This window comes from Phoenix dactylifera, chromosome 16 (genome assembly GCF_009389715.1).
Source record: "Phoenix dactylifera cultivar Barhee BC4 chromosome 16, palm_55x_up_171113_PBpolish2nd_filt_p, whole genome shotgun sequence".
Classification (NCBI taxonomy): domain Eukaryota; kingdom Viridiplantae; phylum Streptophyta; class Magnoliopsida; order Arecales; family Arecaceae; genus Phoenix; species Phoenix dactylifera.
The window spans coordinates 9,192,850-9,209,205 of NC_052407.1; the positions used below are offsets into that span (position 1 = coordinate 9,192,850).

Here is a 16,356-nt window from a genome sequence, read left to right on the forward strand (position 1 = left end):
AAGAGGTATTTTTTTTTGTTTAGCACCGGCGGCTAAAAGCTGGGCTTTCGCGATGTGCCCCTGAGATCGTCGAGTAGGCCGGCCCACAATTAGAAGACGCCGGGCCAGCCCGGTCTAGAAGTAGATCTAGGCCGGCATCCCGGTGGAACAGTCCCGGTCCCCACCTCCCCCCCCACCACCCCCCGCCGCCCTAAAACTGCAATCCCGCCTGGCCGCCTCTCTCTCTCTCTCTCTCTCTCTCTCCCCCTCGCTCCTGTCATCGAACTCGAGACCGCACGCAAAGAATGGAGAAGGAACCGGAGGAGCTCCTCTGCGAAGCGGCCGCCGCCGGAGACTCCGCCAGGATCCAGGACCTCCTCGCCGCCGGCGCCGACCCATCCTACTTCGACTCCCAGGGGATAACTCCACTCATGCACGCCGCCCGCCACGGCCGCGCCGACGCCGTCCGCCTCCTCCTCGCCGCCGGCGCCCCCTGGAACGCCCTATCTCCCTCCGGCCTCTCCGCCGGCGACCTCGCCATGGAGCACTCCCACCAGGACGCCTTCGACGCCCTTCTCAACGCCGCCATCCAGGCCGAGCTCGTCCTCGGAACCATCGCCCGCGCGGACCGCAAAAACGGCGGCGGCGGCGGTGGCGATTCCAACTATCTGGAGGAGAGGGTCGCCTTCAGCGAGGATAAGCTGATGGATGCGGAGAGCAAGGCGGTGATGATGGCGTGGGAGAGGCCGCTGATGGAGGCCCACGCGAGGGCCATCTGTGGGAGCGGCGGCGGGGGACGCGTCCTTAATATAGGCTTCGGGATGGGCCTCGTGGATGAGGCTATTCAGCGGTATAAGCCTCTGGAGCACACTATCGTGGAAGCTCATCCGGAGGTTCGTGACCGAATGCTTCGACTGGGGTGGGGAGAGAAGGAGAATGTGAAGATCGTGTTTGGCAGGTGGCAAGATGTCCTCTCTCAGCTCGGATCTTACGATGGTAAGATTTGTTCTCTCTCAATTTGATCGCTTTGATAGATAAAACTCTACGTGTTTTCTGAATCCTGCGAAGAGGAAATCTCATTCCCCGATCTCGCAACAAGAATTCATGGATAGGAGAACTTTATCTTCCCCTCTTGTCCATGTTTAGCTCCTTGCATGTTTATTGTGGGAAGGTTTCTTCACGGTTCTTGTTTGTTTTTTAAATTTGTTTTTATTTAGATACAAATGATTTCTCTTACAAAAACTCATATTTTATTACATGCTTAGTCGATTTTTGTTTCTAAAATATCTCCTTACTGCAACCGTTAAAATATATTTCTTGAATATTTATTTTACTATCTTACAAAGAAGTCGTTCATTAAGAGTGATATTGTAGGCGATCTATAGAAATATGAAATAAAATTTAGAAATGTTTGCCAACTCGACCTTAAGGGAGAGGGAACCTAAGAATAAGGAATGAATGAATCAATAACCATCATAGTTATGCCAGGATGTGAATTACTGACTCCGCCGCTAGTATTTAGGGCTAGAGATAATGTGCATGAATTCATTCATTGCTGCTCAAGATCTTTTCCCCCCAGAAATGAAATATTTATGATGTTAAAAACAAAGAAGATAAGAAGATAAATAATAAATACGTGATAATGGAATCATATTCACAATGTTGAACCCTTCTAGGGCATCTGAGAAAGGAATTAACTTATTTTAGTCACCTGCAAAAGGAATAGTAACACTTGTAGACTCTTCTAGTTTAATAGCTTGCATGCAAACATTTCTGTGGTAGCACGTTCTGTTTAACGTCATCGTTCTCAAGTATTAACCTCTCATTGGTTCGCCATCTTTTGGCGATGAAATGGCAATTGGTGACCTTTTTTTCTTATTAACAACTTAACTGATGGAGTGCTTTGTAGATGCAATCAAGTTATGTTTCGATGGCTTATGTGCGTTTTTCTGATTTTTGAAGTAAAAAAAAAAAAGAGAAGAAAAATTAAAGTCTAATGAAACATTTGTGCCTGTACAGGAATATTCTTCGACACCTATGGGGAATACTATGAGGACCTGAGGCAATTTCACCAGCACCTCCCTAGGCTACTAAAACCTGGAGGAATCTATTCATACTTCAATGGCCTTTGTGGTGGTAATGCATTTTTCCATGTAGTTTACTGTCAGTTAGTTTCACTAGAACTTGGAAATCTAGGATATTCTACACAATTCATTCCCTTGCCTGTTAAAGATTGCTTGGCGGAGGAGGTTTGGGAGGGTGTGAAACACAAATACTGGCAGCTGGACACATATTACCTCCCTGTTTGTCAGGCAGCATGTGATTCTGAATGATATTAATTTGAATTCGAATGTTTAACTGTTTGGAATTTGAGGCATGTATAAAATATGCACTTCCGCTGCATGCTGGATAGTTTTGGTATCTTTAACTTAAAGAAATGCAGTCTGATAAAATATACTTGGAAGCTTATTTGATGAACTGATTAAAATGCGACTTTGACTGTGACCAACAGGAGCCATCTATTAGATTTGGGCTTAATTTTGTGTTCTGAACTATTTACTGAGGCATCTGTCTTATTTCCTTTATAGGCTTATAAAGTTTTCTTTTTTCTAATGGCATGAACCAGGTTGGCAGTTGAAACCCGAAATGCCCAAAACCACCATAGAAGTCCTAGATATCATGCTCATTTTTCTCAATTAGCAGCAGGAGATTTTGGCCCTTTGGTTAAACCAATTTTATGCATGTTAGAATTTACCTTCAACAACAATTTTTAAGCTTTTTCTATGATCAGTTTCTGTTCATATTGCTGAAGATCCTTCACCTTTCAATTCACTTCTTGTAGCCTCATTATTTTCTGTCTTTCTTTCTTTCTTTCTTTTTTCGGGAAAACTATAGCTGGGACCAGAGACATTTCAAATCCCTGATCCCTTAAAGAGTCATGCTCCATATGTTGTTTTTATTTGGGATCCATCCAGGTTCTCATCTCATTGGTTTACATTATATTATCCAAAAATAAACGTATATGATAGGATTTATTAAATGAGGTTGTCAGACAACTCTGAACAAGAATCATAGTTTATGTTCTTACATAATTATTGTGACCGGACCAAATACAAACTTATTTCTTGTGGCACAATATGCTTTTGACCATTTTAGTGACAACTTGATTATCTAGAGAAGAATTCTTTCAGACTGCTTAATACTATTTGAGTTGTAACGAAATCCATACTTGTGTAAGCACAAACTAGCTGACTGAAGCCTTTTCATGTTCCACTTAAGCTCTCAACAGCTTGATAACAAAGATTGCATCCATTAGAATTCCCTTTTTCTTGGATAATTATAGCATTTCTTTAAAAGGGTGAAGAAAAAAATATATCATTAATGCCTAATCGAGTCCTTCCCTCATCATCTGGATGTCTTTCTCCTAGTCTTTGACCAGTATATGGGCAGTGATGCCATCATTTTACTGATGTCTAGATGCAGATGCCCCAAAACTTAAATATTTACTTTGCAATATTTAACTGGCTTCCCCTGCCAGTTTCTGATTGAGTGGTTGGTAGACCTTTATGCTGTGAGATTTCTAGTAATAAATAGTCAGAAAAATCATCATCGAACTTTCATTTGGATGGTACCTCTTCTTTGCCCTCTACCGTTTTGATCCTCGAGTCGCCTCTCCTGATCTCAAAAAAAGAGGTTAGTAAAATTCTATGTTTGCCTGGGGATCTAGGCTTCATGTCACCATTTTGTATTTTAGCGGACAAGCATAAGAATCCTAGCAGGTGCAAATGTGCACCCTGATTCCTTGAAAACTTTTTCCTCAAATAAATGAATAACTAACAGTGCCATTCGACTCCTAAAGTTTCCTCTGTTTTTGACATTAGGAATATGAACACTTCTATAGGATTTGTTTTGTATGGTCTTGTTTTATAAGTATGACAGTGGCACTGTACTCCTGAATTTCCTCATAAATCATTTCATCTGGTCCTATCATGCCTCATCAAAAGGAACTGATGCGTTCTTTGAATCAAATCAGTGGTATTCTCACACTTCTCTGGAGAGGTAAATGTATCCAAATTTTCCTGCATTCCAAGCAGCAGAGAGGAAACACAATTTTCCGTTCTTTTTTTTTTTCCTCTCTTTTCCATAAAATTTCTTGCAGCCGACCAGACCTTAACTGAAATTGCTATTATTAATAATTATTGCTAAACAGATCAGCAGATTGTATTACCACTAAATAATAGGATCATTTTATGTCAAACTTTAGCATACACTGGCATTTATTAGTCTCCTGGAGCAGGTTAATTAGAAAAGCTGACTCATATGAGTGCTAATCTCAACATTAATTCCAGGGCCCAATTTGAATAAAAGTCTGATTTTTCTGAGGATCGTATACTGGGAGACCATGAACTAGTCTGCACTTTCCCAGTTCTCCAAACCAGAGCTATTACTCCTACCAAAACAAAACTGGCTCTTTAGTGGACAAATCTGTCGACTGGATTAGACAACTTACCTAGTGTACCTGGAAGGGTGAAATCAGGATATGCTGGAGAGGCATTGGATAACATCACCTTTTGTTTATATATAAAAAAAAAAGGTGGACTTCTTCTATGGAGGGAAGATGCTCCAAGGCTTGCATTATGCGTGCATGGAAAGTTCATCAATCCTCTCTTACCATTACATGGCATTATTCATGCATTTTGGATGGCAAAAGTTCAGTTGCCATGTCAAGGGCTTACGTATTTGAATCCTATAGTACAAAGTTGGGTTATGAAGCAGAAAAAGTCAAGATGCTAAAAATGGGAGTAAAAGGATATTATGAAACAGAAAAAAGGCAATCTAGAGGATGAGTGTTGTTCTTTTCTTTGGAGCTCTTTTTTGGTTTTCTTCTTGATTTGTAGCTTCTTCTTCAACCATGATCGAGGAAGAACCGACCATTTCATCATCATCGTTAAAAGGATGATTGATTTTTAGCCCTAGAAGATGCCATAGGCAACCTTAGTATAGTGTTGAAGTGGTGACATTGTTAGGGCTTGATTCTCATATCATCCAATAAACAAAAAGTAGGGCTCTACTTGGGCTTGGCTTGGCTTATAAATAAGTTGCTCGAGCTTTGGCACAAACTTGAGCTGGGCTCAACAAGACTTGCTCGAGCCTAGCTCGGCTTGGTTAAGCTTTGAGCCGAGCTTTAATCAGCCAAGCCGAGCTTCTTTACTATATTTGAATAAGCTCTATGTTCATGCTCAGCTCATTTATGAGCCAAGCTTTAAAACATATTTGAGCTAGGCTGTTTTTTAGGTGACTGAGCTCAAGTGAGCCAAGAGCAAGCTGAGCCTAAGCTGCTCATGAGCAACCCAATTTGTTTGCAACCCTATCAACATTTACCTATCTATTACCATTTTTTAAAAAAAATCATTAAGTTGCTCAACAGTGTGAAAAAACAGCATTATTTTATTCTAAACGCCATGTGAATCAAGAAAACAAAGTTTGCATATATATATATATATATATATATATATATATAATATATATATATATATATATATATATATATATATATATATATATATATATATATATATATATTGGGGCATGTTTGGATGACTAATAAGATCTCCCTTCAGGACATATGATAAGATCTTTTGACAGGGCATGTTCTTAATAAAATATAGTGGATGCCGGGGTGAAACAGGGCGACCAAAGGAGAAGTTAATCCTTAATTTTTATAGATAAGAAAATTTATCTCTTAAAAAGTAATTAGTTATCCCTATGTTTTTGGATAAGATAAAGAAGCGTTCAAAAGAAATTAGTTTTTCCTATAAACGAGGAAGTGGGTGCTCTATTTATCCCTGCGTTCATCATATTTTTGAAAAAGATTCTCCAAAAATCCCTGATAGCGTTTTAATGGCAGCAAAGGATATACGAATTTATAAATGAACTCAAAATGTCAATTTGAAAAGTTTATATAAAATTTACAAAAGAATACCTACTCTTGCTCTTTAAGCAGGATGTTAGGAGTTAGATTCAGGGCGGCAACACTAATCTTTTCGATCCTCTAATTAGTAAATTATTGGTTCCATAAGTTGTGACTGTATGCATCCAGTGTCTCTACCACAAAGTATCTCATTGGCTTCCAATAATCCCTATTATAAATTTATGACATTAAGTAATTTTTGATTACTTTAAACATGCAAGTATAATGCTTAGCAATCTAATGGCCCCACCTCCTATATCCACGATAAATTTTCTTTACAATATATAAAATATTTGCTCCAATTACTAGATTCCTTAGCAATTGTGCAATTGCGGCAACCTTTGATCTAAAAGATTTTATTATTGTCCCTTCTGTTTACATGATTATTGCAAGAGAGAAAGAGAAAAAAATTCTATGAAAAAAATTAAGAAACTCAAAAAAGAGAGGATGTACTTAAGCCAAAATAAAAGAGAAAAAAAAGAATGCATAATTACTCTTGTGCATATCGAAGATAGAACATTTAAACAATCTTTTTTAAAAAATAAAAATCTAGAAACCTAAGAAATTTGGAGATTCTCAAACGAGTCAGCTCTCAACCCAAGTCAAATAACCAGCGCTCACTCTCTCTTTCCCTCTTTCTTTCCTTTCCTTCCATTTTTCATATGTGTTTCACGTGCGGTTCGCTTGCATGCCGGTCATCTCCCGGTCAGTTTCAGGTAAAAAAATGCACGGCCATCTCCGAATGCCGCGAGATCCCTCAAATTCCGGTGGGCCCCCCTCGGTCCGCTAACGGCTGCGCCGCGTCAGTCTTCTTCGTCCCCACACGCCAAAGCCAGAGCGAATGGATCGGCTTCTTTCCCTTTTCCTCCATAATATACGCCTAGAAACCGAGTTCTAGGCTTGGGATTGGGGTTAAATACTTCTTCTGAGATCTAAATCCGGTCCTAGAGATTTCCGGATGGCTACGTGCTTCGACCGGTGGGAGAAGGATCCCTTCTTCGCCGCCGCCGAGGAAGTCCAGGAAGCCGCCGACAGGTACCAATTTTTGTGTAGTTTTTTCTCCTCCTTCCTCTAATTCTAGTCGCCGAAGGATCTTTGGTTTCATTTCTCCCGATTTCCCTTTTCCAGAATGGAATCGCTGTATAGAAGATGGATTGCCGAGAGAAAAGCGGCTTCTAGCAACACCGGCAATGGTGAAGACGCCTCTGGCGAGCTCCTCAGGGAGCTTCATACGGCCCTCGGGACTGCAAAATGGCAGGTGACTTCTAAAGTTGCAATTTTGAAGCTAAGATTTGATTTACTCTATGGTTTTTTGGTAATGATTACTGATCAAGGAGGGATTTTGATTATTGTTGGATTATAATTTGCAGCTTGAGGAGTTAGATCGGGCGGTTAGGTCGAGTGATAAGGCTTGCTCGGCCGGAGAGGACGCGAGGACCCGGCACAGCCAATTCGTTGCGGCGATTGGGAATCAGATATTGCTGGTGGAGAATTCTTTGAGGGAATTGACACGTGAGGGGGGGAAGGCTATGGCTTGGGTTCAATTGGATGAAGGAGAAAGGGATGAGCTTGCTCTTTTCCTGTCCTGTCCCTTGCCAGAACTAGAGAAAGTGGTGACTGTTCCATCTGTTGGTGAGGTCAAATTAGGGGGCAATCAGCTGAGGATGAATGGAGAGGCTGAATGTTCGAAGAATTGTTTCCTCCTGAATGAGTCGGGTAGAAGGGAAACAGAAGAGAAGAAGGTGCAAGGGCATCGGAGGACGGCAAGTGCCAACGCTGATATTGGGGTATGGAAGATTTCAGTTTCTAGTGAGGATGCTCCTAGGAGATCATTTGATGAACGGCCCAACTTACCCCTTCCGAAGATACCCAGCTTATCTTGCTTAACAAGGGCTATAGAGTCAACATCTAAGGCGAAATTGTCTAAAAATGGCTATAGGAAATGGAAAGGTGGGGATCAACATGAGGCAGAAGAATTGATCCCATTACGAGACAATCGATGGAGTCGGGTGAGGAGTTTCTTATTAATTATTATTTTCCGAAAATCATTTAATTATTCAAAACATTATAATTGTTTTTGTGATCGTGGCTGCTTCATTTAATGTTACTGTTTTTCTGGTTCATCATACAGGGAATAGGTGCATGCTATGAGAAAAGTAAGAGCTGCCTCAGTAGTTATGGTGATGAATCTTATGATAAGCTGCTCAATGGGTGGTTTGGAGCTCTTCAAAGACAGCTTCAAAGGTCTCAGTATCAAATCCAGTATGGCCATCCTATTCAAACTATCTTCTGGGTCATTCTCGTAGTTGTATTACTAGGTGAGTTTTCCTTCCCTTTTCTCCCTTGGTTTCTTTTCCAAGATTGAAGTTCTTCTATTCATGGCAATTCTCTTATTTATTATACTCATTGCTTTTTAATGAATGAGTGCTCAACATGAAAACATTCCTGTGTTTATTGACCTTCCTAGTTGGGAGTGCTAATAGATAGTTTGGATAATAAAGATGTTGGACAAATGGATTGGGTGGTGGGGAACTTGTATTGTGATTATAGGTTCTGGTTTTGTTCATTGAAAAGGTTTCTTGGAAGGGATACTAATGAGTTAGAGCCATCTCAGCTTGCTTGTAATCTAGTTTCATAGGTTGAGCTGTAACAATCACCATCTCAGCTTGCTTTCAATCTAGTTTCATAGGTTGAGCTGTAACAATCAGACGTTCATCTCACAAGCCAAGCTTGAGCCTTGAATTAGGATCAGGATTAAAAGGAGATGAGGCTGGGGTGGGGCAAGCTTGCTGAAAGCTATACTATTAATCTCACAAGCTTATCTGTCAAACTGAATAAAATAGCGGACCCACATCCATGGCTTCCTAGTTAATATGCAAATTAAGTTTGCAAATTGTTCACCTGCTATTACTGTTTTGAATTTTTAAAGATATAGGCTCGCGAGCTTTAAAAAAAAGGTCAGTTACAAGATTTGATGTGTCAGTAGGCCCATCATCATTGGGAACAAGTCAGGCTGCACAAAACTGGAAAAAGTAGACAAAGCTTGAGCATAGGAAATTTAAAAGAGCTGAACTCAAGAAAAACCCACCAAGTTGTGTTTAGAGTCAGCATGGAGTTGGTTATTGGCCAACTCACCCTGGCTTGCTGTCAGTCTTTGTGTATCACTGAGATCCCATTTTAGGTATTCCTTTTTTGGCAAGGGAAATTTACATAGATCGGCTTTATATGAAGATCTGGTTGAAATCTTTATGAGTGGCTTGTTTTTTCCACAAACACACACAGATAGACAGAGAGAAACACTTGTGGGGCGCTTAGTGTAGAACCAGAATTATAGATTATGGTACTCCTCTTCTTCCTACTCAAGGATGAAGGCTGCATTGCAAAATTAGTAATCTAATTCCAAAATCCAAATTATGTCATCTATAAATATATGAAGAGGATCTAATTGGGTTTTTTTCCACTGATTTTGAAAATAATCAATGCATGTCTACCACAAAAGATGTAAATTATGGTACAAGTTGTGGCGCCGCACATGAGTGATTCTGTATGATGTCTTACAAAGCATTACCCGAGGGCCTGAAGTCACTTTTGGAGGTACAAACATTTTTCTGTGATGATATGTGATGTTTTATTATATGTCACATTTATCTTCGGATGGATTCTCCATTTACACTCAGCTTAAAATGATTTCTTATTTTGACTGCTTCCCTCAAATAAAGAAACTATTGACCTTTTTTAAGTCCTGTTTCCAGTACAATATCTCCCATGGCCTTTGCAACTTCTCACTTTTTGTTTGGATTAAAAAGTTAACGAAACGTACAACAAATTGTAGTTGTTGAACTTTAATTATCTTCTTGAATAGGCATTACAATTGTGCATTTGCATGTTCAATAATTAAGTGGTTTCTTAAATTAAAGTATTTCTCGTATTTCTTTTTTTTTTTTTTTAAATTCGTTTCTTTGCTTGGATGGGGAGGAAAGGACCTTTATTTAGCTTCCAGAGGCCCACCATTTTTTTATCCATTTTAATCTTTCAAATTAGGATTGCATATGTCGCCAATTGGATTATGATTTAATATCTATGCTAAATGTGAATGCAAGTTTGACCTGAGTTAATCGTCCCTTGTCTACTTTCAAAGCTCAGATTTTTTGTTCAAACTATAACTATCATACTCATTTTTTGCAGTCTTATTGGCACTAACTGCAATCTAGTGGAGATAGACATTTTGATAAATCATTTGACAGTTGGAAAATCCAGGAGTGCAGGTTCCAGCTTTTGTTCTTTGACAACAGTAGGTATTTTATTTTGTCTTCAAAGCATATCAGCATCCACTCATATATAAAAACATAAACAACCATGTAAAAACAAATGTGTAACTCTTGGAATTGATAGAAAGCTACTGATAGGGCTGGCAAGAAGTTGGATGAATACATAGCTTTATGGTCCCTACTTAACATCATGTTTTGCTAACTTTGCAAATTCTACTGCTATGACATGAGTGGTATTAAGCCTATGAAACAACAATCTGTTGAAAAGTTATGTAAAGAGGAAATGTGTCATGTGAAATGGAACTTTTTTGTGGTTCGGAAGTATGTACATACATCTGAGGTAATTACTTTCATGCTAGTTAGCACAAGGGTCATGTTGCCGTATCTTGTTTCTAGGCTTGTATTCACATACATGTTCATGCCGAGTTTATACATCTGGAGGTTATATGTGATTCAGCATCATTGTCAAATTTCATGAGCTCAAAACTTTACAAGAAGTTGTTACAGTTGAGCATGTCTTATCCAAAGCTTTAACTTCATGAGAAATGATATACATGTGAAAGGATAGTGAGCTTGGATGAAATGCAACTCATTAATGGATGTGTATGCAAACTTGTTTCTGAGACCATATTTCATCAACAGTTTGCATGATCTCATCTTTTGGAATGATTCAGTTGTATGATCACTTGTACCATGCAAGCATGTCCATAAACTTGACGTGGAAGGAAAATTGTTCTTAAATAAGAGTTTGCATGAATATAGTTGCTGCAGTCATCCTATATAGCATGCATTTGATTTTCAAATGCTAAATATGATTTGTCTGCATGTTCACAAGATATATATGTATGCTGTGGATCTTCATTGTTGATTTTCAAATGCAGTGCTAGTTCTGGACAAAGAATCAGAAGAAAGTCTGCAAACTGTATCCCCATCGATTGCCTTCTTAGCTATCACTGCATTTTTTGATACATGCAAATAACTACACAATACACATGCATAAGAGATTGCTCTTGCAAAAACCAAATGGTTGAACTGCCATGGTACGCCTGCCATCCTGTTATTTTGTGCCCACCTGGAAATCAAATGGATGGGCGGATGGGATCTGAGTAAATGGTTAATGACAACAATGAAGCTTACAAAGTCACCAACTCAAAGCTATTCAATTTGGGTGGTTAGTGAGGCACTGCACTGAAACATAAGCTTTGTCTGTCCAAACAAATAGTCGGTTGTCCTGCTGCTGTTGATTTTAGATGGGGTCTGTATTAAGGACCCTCAGCGGGCAAAAAAAAAAAAAACACATGCAGGGACGTTCCCATGGCAGAAACAAGATTATGTATTGAATACATACAACCAAAGAGTAATCTGGGAGACTTGGGCCAGGAGGATGTCTTCTGGGATACCCTGTGGTAGAGCTGATCAAAACCGGGCTCGGGCCGGGCTCTACAGCAGAAATTAGGCCCGATGGCTATGCCCAGACCCGGCCCGGCCCGACTATCGGGCTTAAATTTTTGTCCAGGCCCGACCCAACCTTATAAATCTGGTCCCAGGCCCGACCCGAGAGGCCCGACCCGACGGGCCCGACCCGACACCCGACCCGACAGGCCCGACCCAACACCCACCTCCCTCCCCCCCCCCACCTCTCTCTCTCTCTCTCTCTCTCTCTCTCTCTTCCATCCTGCACCTCGTAGCCGGGATCGAGCTCGAAGAGGAGGAGGACTGCCGGCTCGCACCCGGCCGTCACGGCGGCGATGGTCTCGCGGAGGCGGTCCACGCAGTCGACGAAGTCGAGATAAGGGGGGACGGCGCGGTTGATGCGGGCGTGGAGGACCTTGGTGGCCATGGCCTGCGAGCGGTGCCACCGCCTCGGTGACCGCGTCCAGGGAGTCGAGGCCGAGGGAGAGGCGGGCGTCCACGGCGGCGAGGCCTTTGTCCTTGCGGGCGGAGGCACGGAGAATGGAGACGATGTTGGAGCGGGAGGCGCGGAGCGCGGCGATCACCGCCTCGTCGTTGTCGTCGACCGCTATCGTCGCTCGCTGCTCCTCCCGGTGCGGCGGCTCTCAGCGAGGGAGGGGGGGTGCGGCGGCTCTCAGCGAGGGGGGGGGTGCGGCGGCTCTCAGCGAGGGAAGGAGGGGGGGTGCGGCGGCTCTCAGCGAGGGAGGGGGGGTGCGGCGGCTCTCAGCAAGGGGGAGGGGGGGGGCGGCTCTCTGCGAGGGAGGGAGGGGGGGTGCGGCGGCTCTCAGCGAGGGGGGTGGGTGGGTGGGTTTGGTTTAGGACTTTAGTCTAGGGTTTCTCAAAAAAAAAATTTAATATATTATATTAATGTTTTATGGTCGGGCCGGGCCGAACCGGGCCATTTTTAAAAGTTTCCAGGCCCGGCCCGATTTTTTTGGTCGGGCCGCTTTTCCTGCCCAGGCCCGACCCATGGGCGCTTTTTCAATGCCCAAGCCCGAAAATTTTCGGGCCGGGCCGGGCGGGCTGGGCGGGCCAGAAGGCCCGTGATCACCTCTACCCTGTGGCTTTCATAGCATGCATTTCATACAGCCTAACATTTCTTAATGTCATATATGCTGTTTCTTTTAGTCTGACCAATCTTTTCTTTTCAAATTTTGCTTCAGCGCAGGTTTTTGACAATTTTTAAGCTCGCGACAACCACATGCATCAGAGCCGCAACTCTTTTTAAGGTTTCTTGTTAGTAAAAGATCTATCCAGAAAGCCTTGTCTTGAGAGGCCTTGTCTGTATTTTGTTGTGAAAAGTTTTCTGTATCGCAATGGAAATTTTGGTTTTTTTTTTTTTTCCATAGATCACTATTTGCCTCCTCCTTCTAATGGCAACAGAGAAGTATCAATTGTTGTGCCTGTTTCTAAGAGCAGTCTGATTCTTTTCCCATAAAATGACAGTTCAGGAATACATATGCAACATCCCATGCTGACACATGAAGAGGCATAGCGATGGAATCATCCCCATTGTTGATGCACTTAATTTTGCAAATTGCATGCGCCCACACTGCATGCAGATGATTCATGGATCGTTAGAAATCCTGGTTGGCGTTTCTTTGGATGCAGGATGTATAATGTATGCTGTCATCTTCCTCTTTTCGTGTTTATTCTTCGATTTTTGACTTGAATATCCAGCCTCAACTTAGTGCTCCAAATAAATGGAGGCTATAGTTACTTCTGTTGGCATGATCCACTTTCAAATGCAAGAGGCAAGGACATTATTAACAAGCTCTTGCAATGGAACGAGAAGGCCGGGGTCTGGCTTTCGAGCTATGAAAAAAAAAAAGGATCAAAAGAGCGGCGTTCTAGAGGCTCTTGTAGTTATTTTATGATGTCTCAATTTTAAATTTATCGGGCCACTCCAAACTAGACGTGGACTAGACAGGTCCAATCTTTCAACTTGATAATTATATTCATAATTTGCAACACGAACCCAGCTTGCCTATCCGCGTGTCCAAGATTACATATTAACATGGTGGGAGTTCGTGACAGCCAGTGCATGAGTGCATGGCCAATCATAGTCCAGTCAGCATGGTGTTTACATGCAAACGTAGTTACGTCGGCATAGACTTGATTGAAACATTAGTTTCGGATGCCCTGCAACATACGGACAGGCCATGCATGGTTTGGGAGTTGGATCCCTTCGTCTCAAGCTCGAATTGGAGAGGATCCCAACTCTCGAAACGTTGTCCCCATGAGCCAACCGCTTTGGCCGGTGCCATTTCTGTCTTCCTCCCACAAAATTTTCTCCGACATTCTCTCCATTCCACTTCTCGTTATGCAGTCCACCGGCATTTCAGAGAAATGCAGTTTGCCGCTAAAAAACAGCACCACAAACAGAGCAAGCTCCAATTTCTTCTATAGGCCGGTTAATTAGTAGAGGCATTGCACTCTTTCCGGGGTCAAAGAAACCGTCGCCCAATTGTCCCTCTCCTCCGGCCTTTTATATAGGTATGTATCCCGAGGGATAGAGTGTGTTGTGTGAGAAAAGAAGAAAGACATGGCGAGCGAGCAACCGGCGAGGCCAAGGGCGAGCGAGGAGGGAGTCAGGGGAATAGAGGAGCTGCCCCTCGAGAGCAGCCCCTACGTGAAGTACTCGGACCTGGAGGACTACAAGCAGCAGGGCTATGGCACCCACGGCCACCTCCCTACCCTTGACACCTCGAGGCACGGCGGCGGTGCCACCGACGGCCCCACGCTCTCCGGCACCGGCCTCTCCGAGGAGCGGGCCCGCGCCGTTGATCCCGGCGACCGCCCAAGCACTGCGTAAGCTTAGGTACAGCTAGCAAGAGGGAATTGTATTAGTTCTCGATTGGGAGTCCCATGCATGCATGACTATCGACTCGTTACCAGGCTGTGCTCTTTGTCATGGTTGGTTTAGTAAGTTGGTTGAACATGGTTTTTTATGAACATGTTAGTAGGCGTTCCATGCCATTTGTGTGAACATGAGAGAGTTTATTTGGTGAGGTGACGCTTGTTTAATTTGTTGATCATTTTTGAATTATTGTCAATGTACCTATCTTTGTTGTATTATGGAAACAATTTGTATCTAATTGTGAACCATTTGCAAGTAGTCATTCTTGAGTTCTCTCTCTCTCTCTCTCTCTCTCTCTCTCTCTCTCTCTCTCTCTCTGTCTCTGTCTCTCTGTGTGTGTGCGTGCGCGCCCTTCTTGATGGCATTCTTCAGAAAAGAAGGTTGCATAAAATTAAAAGATGCGAGTAGGTGTATTGGGTTACATTTACCACACTTCTGAATCAATCATGTGTATGACATACTGAGTGCTAGTCCAATTCTAACGTTCTATGCATGCTTTTGAAGGTGGGGCAATGTGAGTCAATACGACAGTGATCTGGTCTCTTTATGGATGGTGGTAGTTTGATGCAAGAAGCAAGGACTAGAACATTGAAGCCTTTACGCTTTTATGTCTCTTTTTCCTTAGCTTTCTTCTAGTTTCGTTGGTTCAATTGTGATGCTTTGTAAGTTTGTTTCATTGCCGCAGTGGAGCTCGGTGGAGCTTAGTCCTTCCTCCCTTTATTCTTTTTTCTTTTTCAATAGCTTTAACTTTTTTTACCTCATTATTGCTTTATGCACGACGCCATGGGAGATTACGTTGGGTGGAGTTTGCTTGGAGATACACTGTGTGAGTTCCCAATATCTTCAATTGCTTAGCCAATTGCTTGAAGCACCAGCATTACAAGAAATGTCAGGGGAGAAAAACTACCACTGTAGATGTTTTAAGAACCTGCCTCATAAAAACATATATTTATATATGTTTATGATGCGTGCATGATCTATTAATCATGCTTTGTTTCACAGGTCACTCGGACCCAGTTACACCTCTCCCACAACAGTAATGTTTTACCACCAGGCTAGCACTTAATTTCTACACTTCTTCGTCTCGGTCATGCCCGTTTGGCATTTCTTTACTTCATTCCATCACCATCCCCTCTTTATCTCCCACCCCATCCATCTCCTTTTCCTCTAAATCCACCATTTATTCGGTTTGAAGGAAAATGAACCAGAAAAAGGGTTGTTGATGTGGATGCGACTCAAATAAATTGGTTGCAAAGTCTCATTACTTAAAAAAGAATGAATTAGGTTTCCCTCTTACCACTAACTTTTGTTTTCAAAGTTGCACTTTTCAGCTCAAAAGTTGTCATGCGGATATGTCAGACCATCAGAGTTGGTGGATATGTTAGAGTCAGTGCTTGCTGTGATGTTGTCTAATGAAAACAAATTGAGGTACCACTTACCCCATTTAAGGTTAAAATGGATTCCACCAGCTTGAGCCGAATTGTCGACACAATTTGATTAAATTTCTCATAGTTTAACACTTGGATGTGAAGTATATCTAAAAGAAGAGATCGACTCAAAAAATTACCCGAAATCTCATTTATTATTTTTATCTGTTCTTCTTCCAATGATGATAATGATGATGAGGATGAGTGAAAAACATACATGTAAATTAAGTAATAAAGGTTTCATAAAGCTGCTACTGAACTTTAAAACTAATGTAACATAAAAAAAAAACCCAAAAACTTTAAAACTAATGAATAATGTTTACCAGGAAAAAAAACACTATTTGATGATAGAGACATAGCATCTTCTTCATGCAAAAAAGAAAAGAAGGAATATATGCA

The 16,356-nt window shown here is 41.9% G+C and overlaps 2 protein-coding genes across 8 annotated transcripts; both read left to right on the top strand.

The window, feature by feature from the left end:
• The first annotated feature begins 206 nt into the window (after positions 1–206).
• LOC120104061 (protein arginine N-methyltransferase 2-like) lies at positions 207–2,382 on the top strand. Its single transcript, XM_039114454.1, has 2 exons — positions 207–975; positions 1,999–2,382. Exons 1-2 carry the CDS (start codon positions 285–287, stop codon positions 2,310–2,312), a joined length of 1,005 nt encoding a protein of 334 aa, XP_038970382.1. The 5' UTR covers positions 207–284; the 3' UTR covers positions 2,313–2,382.
• A 4,296-nt stretch (positions 2,383–6,678) lies between these two features.
• LOC103700808 lies at positions 6,679–13,128 on the top strand. 7 transcript variants are annotated; one of them, XR_005506522.1, is made up of 6 exons: positions 6,684–6,985; positions 7,079–7,208; positions 7,321–7,959; positions 8,082–8,268; positions 10,136–10,245; positions 12,834–13,128. XR_005506522.1 is itself a non-coding variant. In XM_008782676.4 (5 exons), exons 1-5 carry the CDS (start codon positions 6,909–6,911, stop codon positions 12,854–12,856), a joined length of 1,056 nt encoding a protein of 351 aa, XP_008780898.1. In that variant the 5' UTR covers positions 6,679–6,908; the 3' UTR covers positions 12,857–13,128. The 7 variants fall into 7 exon arrangements, 2 of the variants coding, with proteins under 2 accessions (XP_008780898.1, XP_038970383.1); XR_005506524.1 differs by having other exon boundaries at positions 12,839–13,128; XR_005506523.1 differs by having other exon boundaries at positions 10,136–10,241.
• Positions 13,129–16,356: the final 3,228 nt, after the last annotated feature.

Coding starts and splice junctions, on each gene's coding strand:
- LOC103700808 (XM_039114455.1), top strand. CDS start 6,909: ATGGCTACGTGCTTCGACCGGTGGGAGAAGGATCCCTTCTTCGCCGCC. Junction 7,209..7,320: donor TCGGGACTGCAAAATGGCAG/GTGACTTCTAAA, acceptor TATAATTTGCAG/CTTGAGGAGTTAGATCGGGC. Junction 7,960..8,081: donor GAGACAATCGATGGAGTCGG/GTGAGGAGTTTC, acceptor TTCATCATACAG/GGAATAGGTGCATGCTATGA.
- LOC120104061 (XM_039114454.1), top strand. CDS start 285: ATGGAGAAGGAACCGGAGGAGCTCCTCTGCGAAGCGGCCGCCGCCGGA. Junction 976..1,998: donor TCAGCTCGGATCTTACGATG/GTAAGATTTGTT, acceptor GTGCCTGTACAG/GAATATTCTTCGACACCTAT.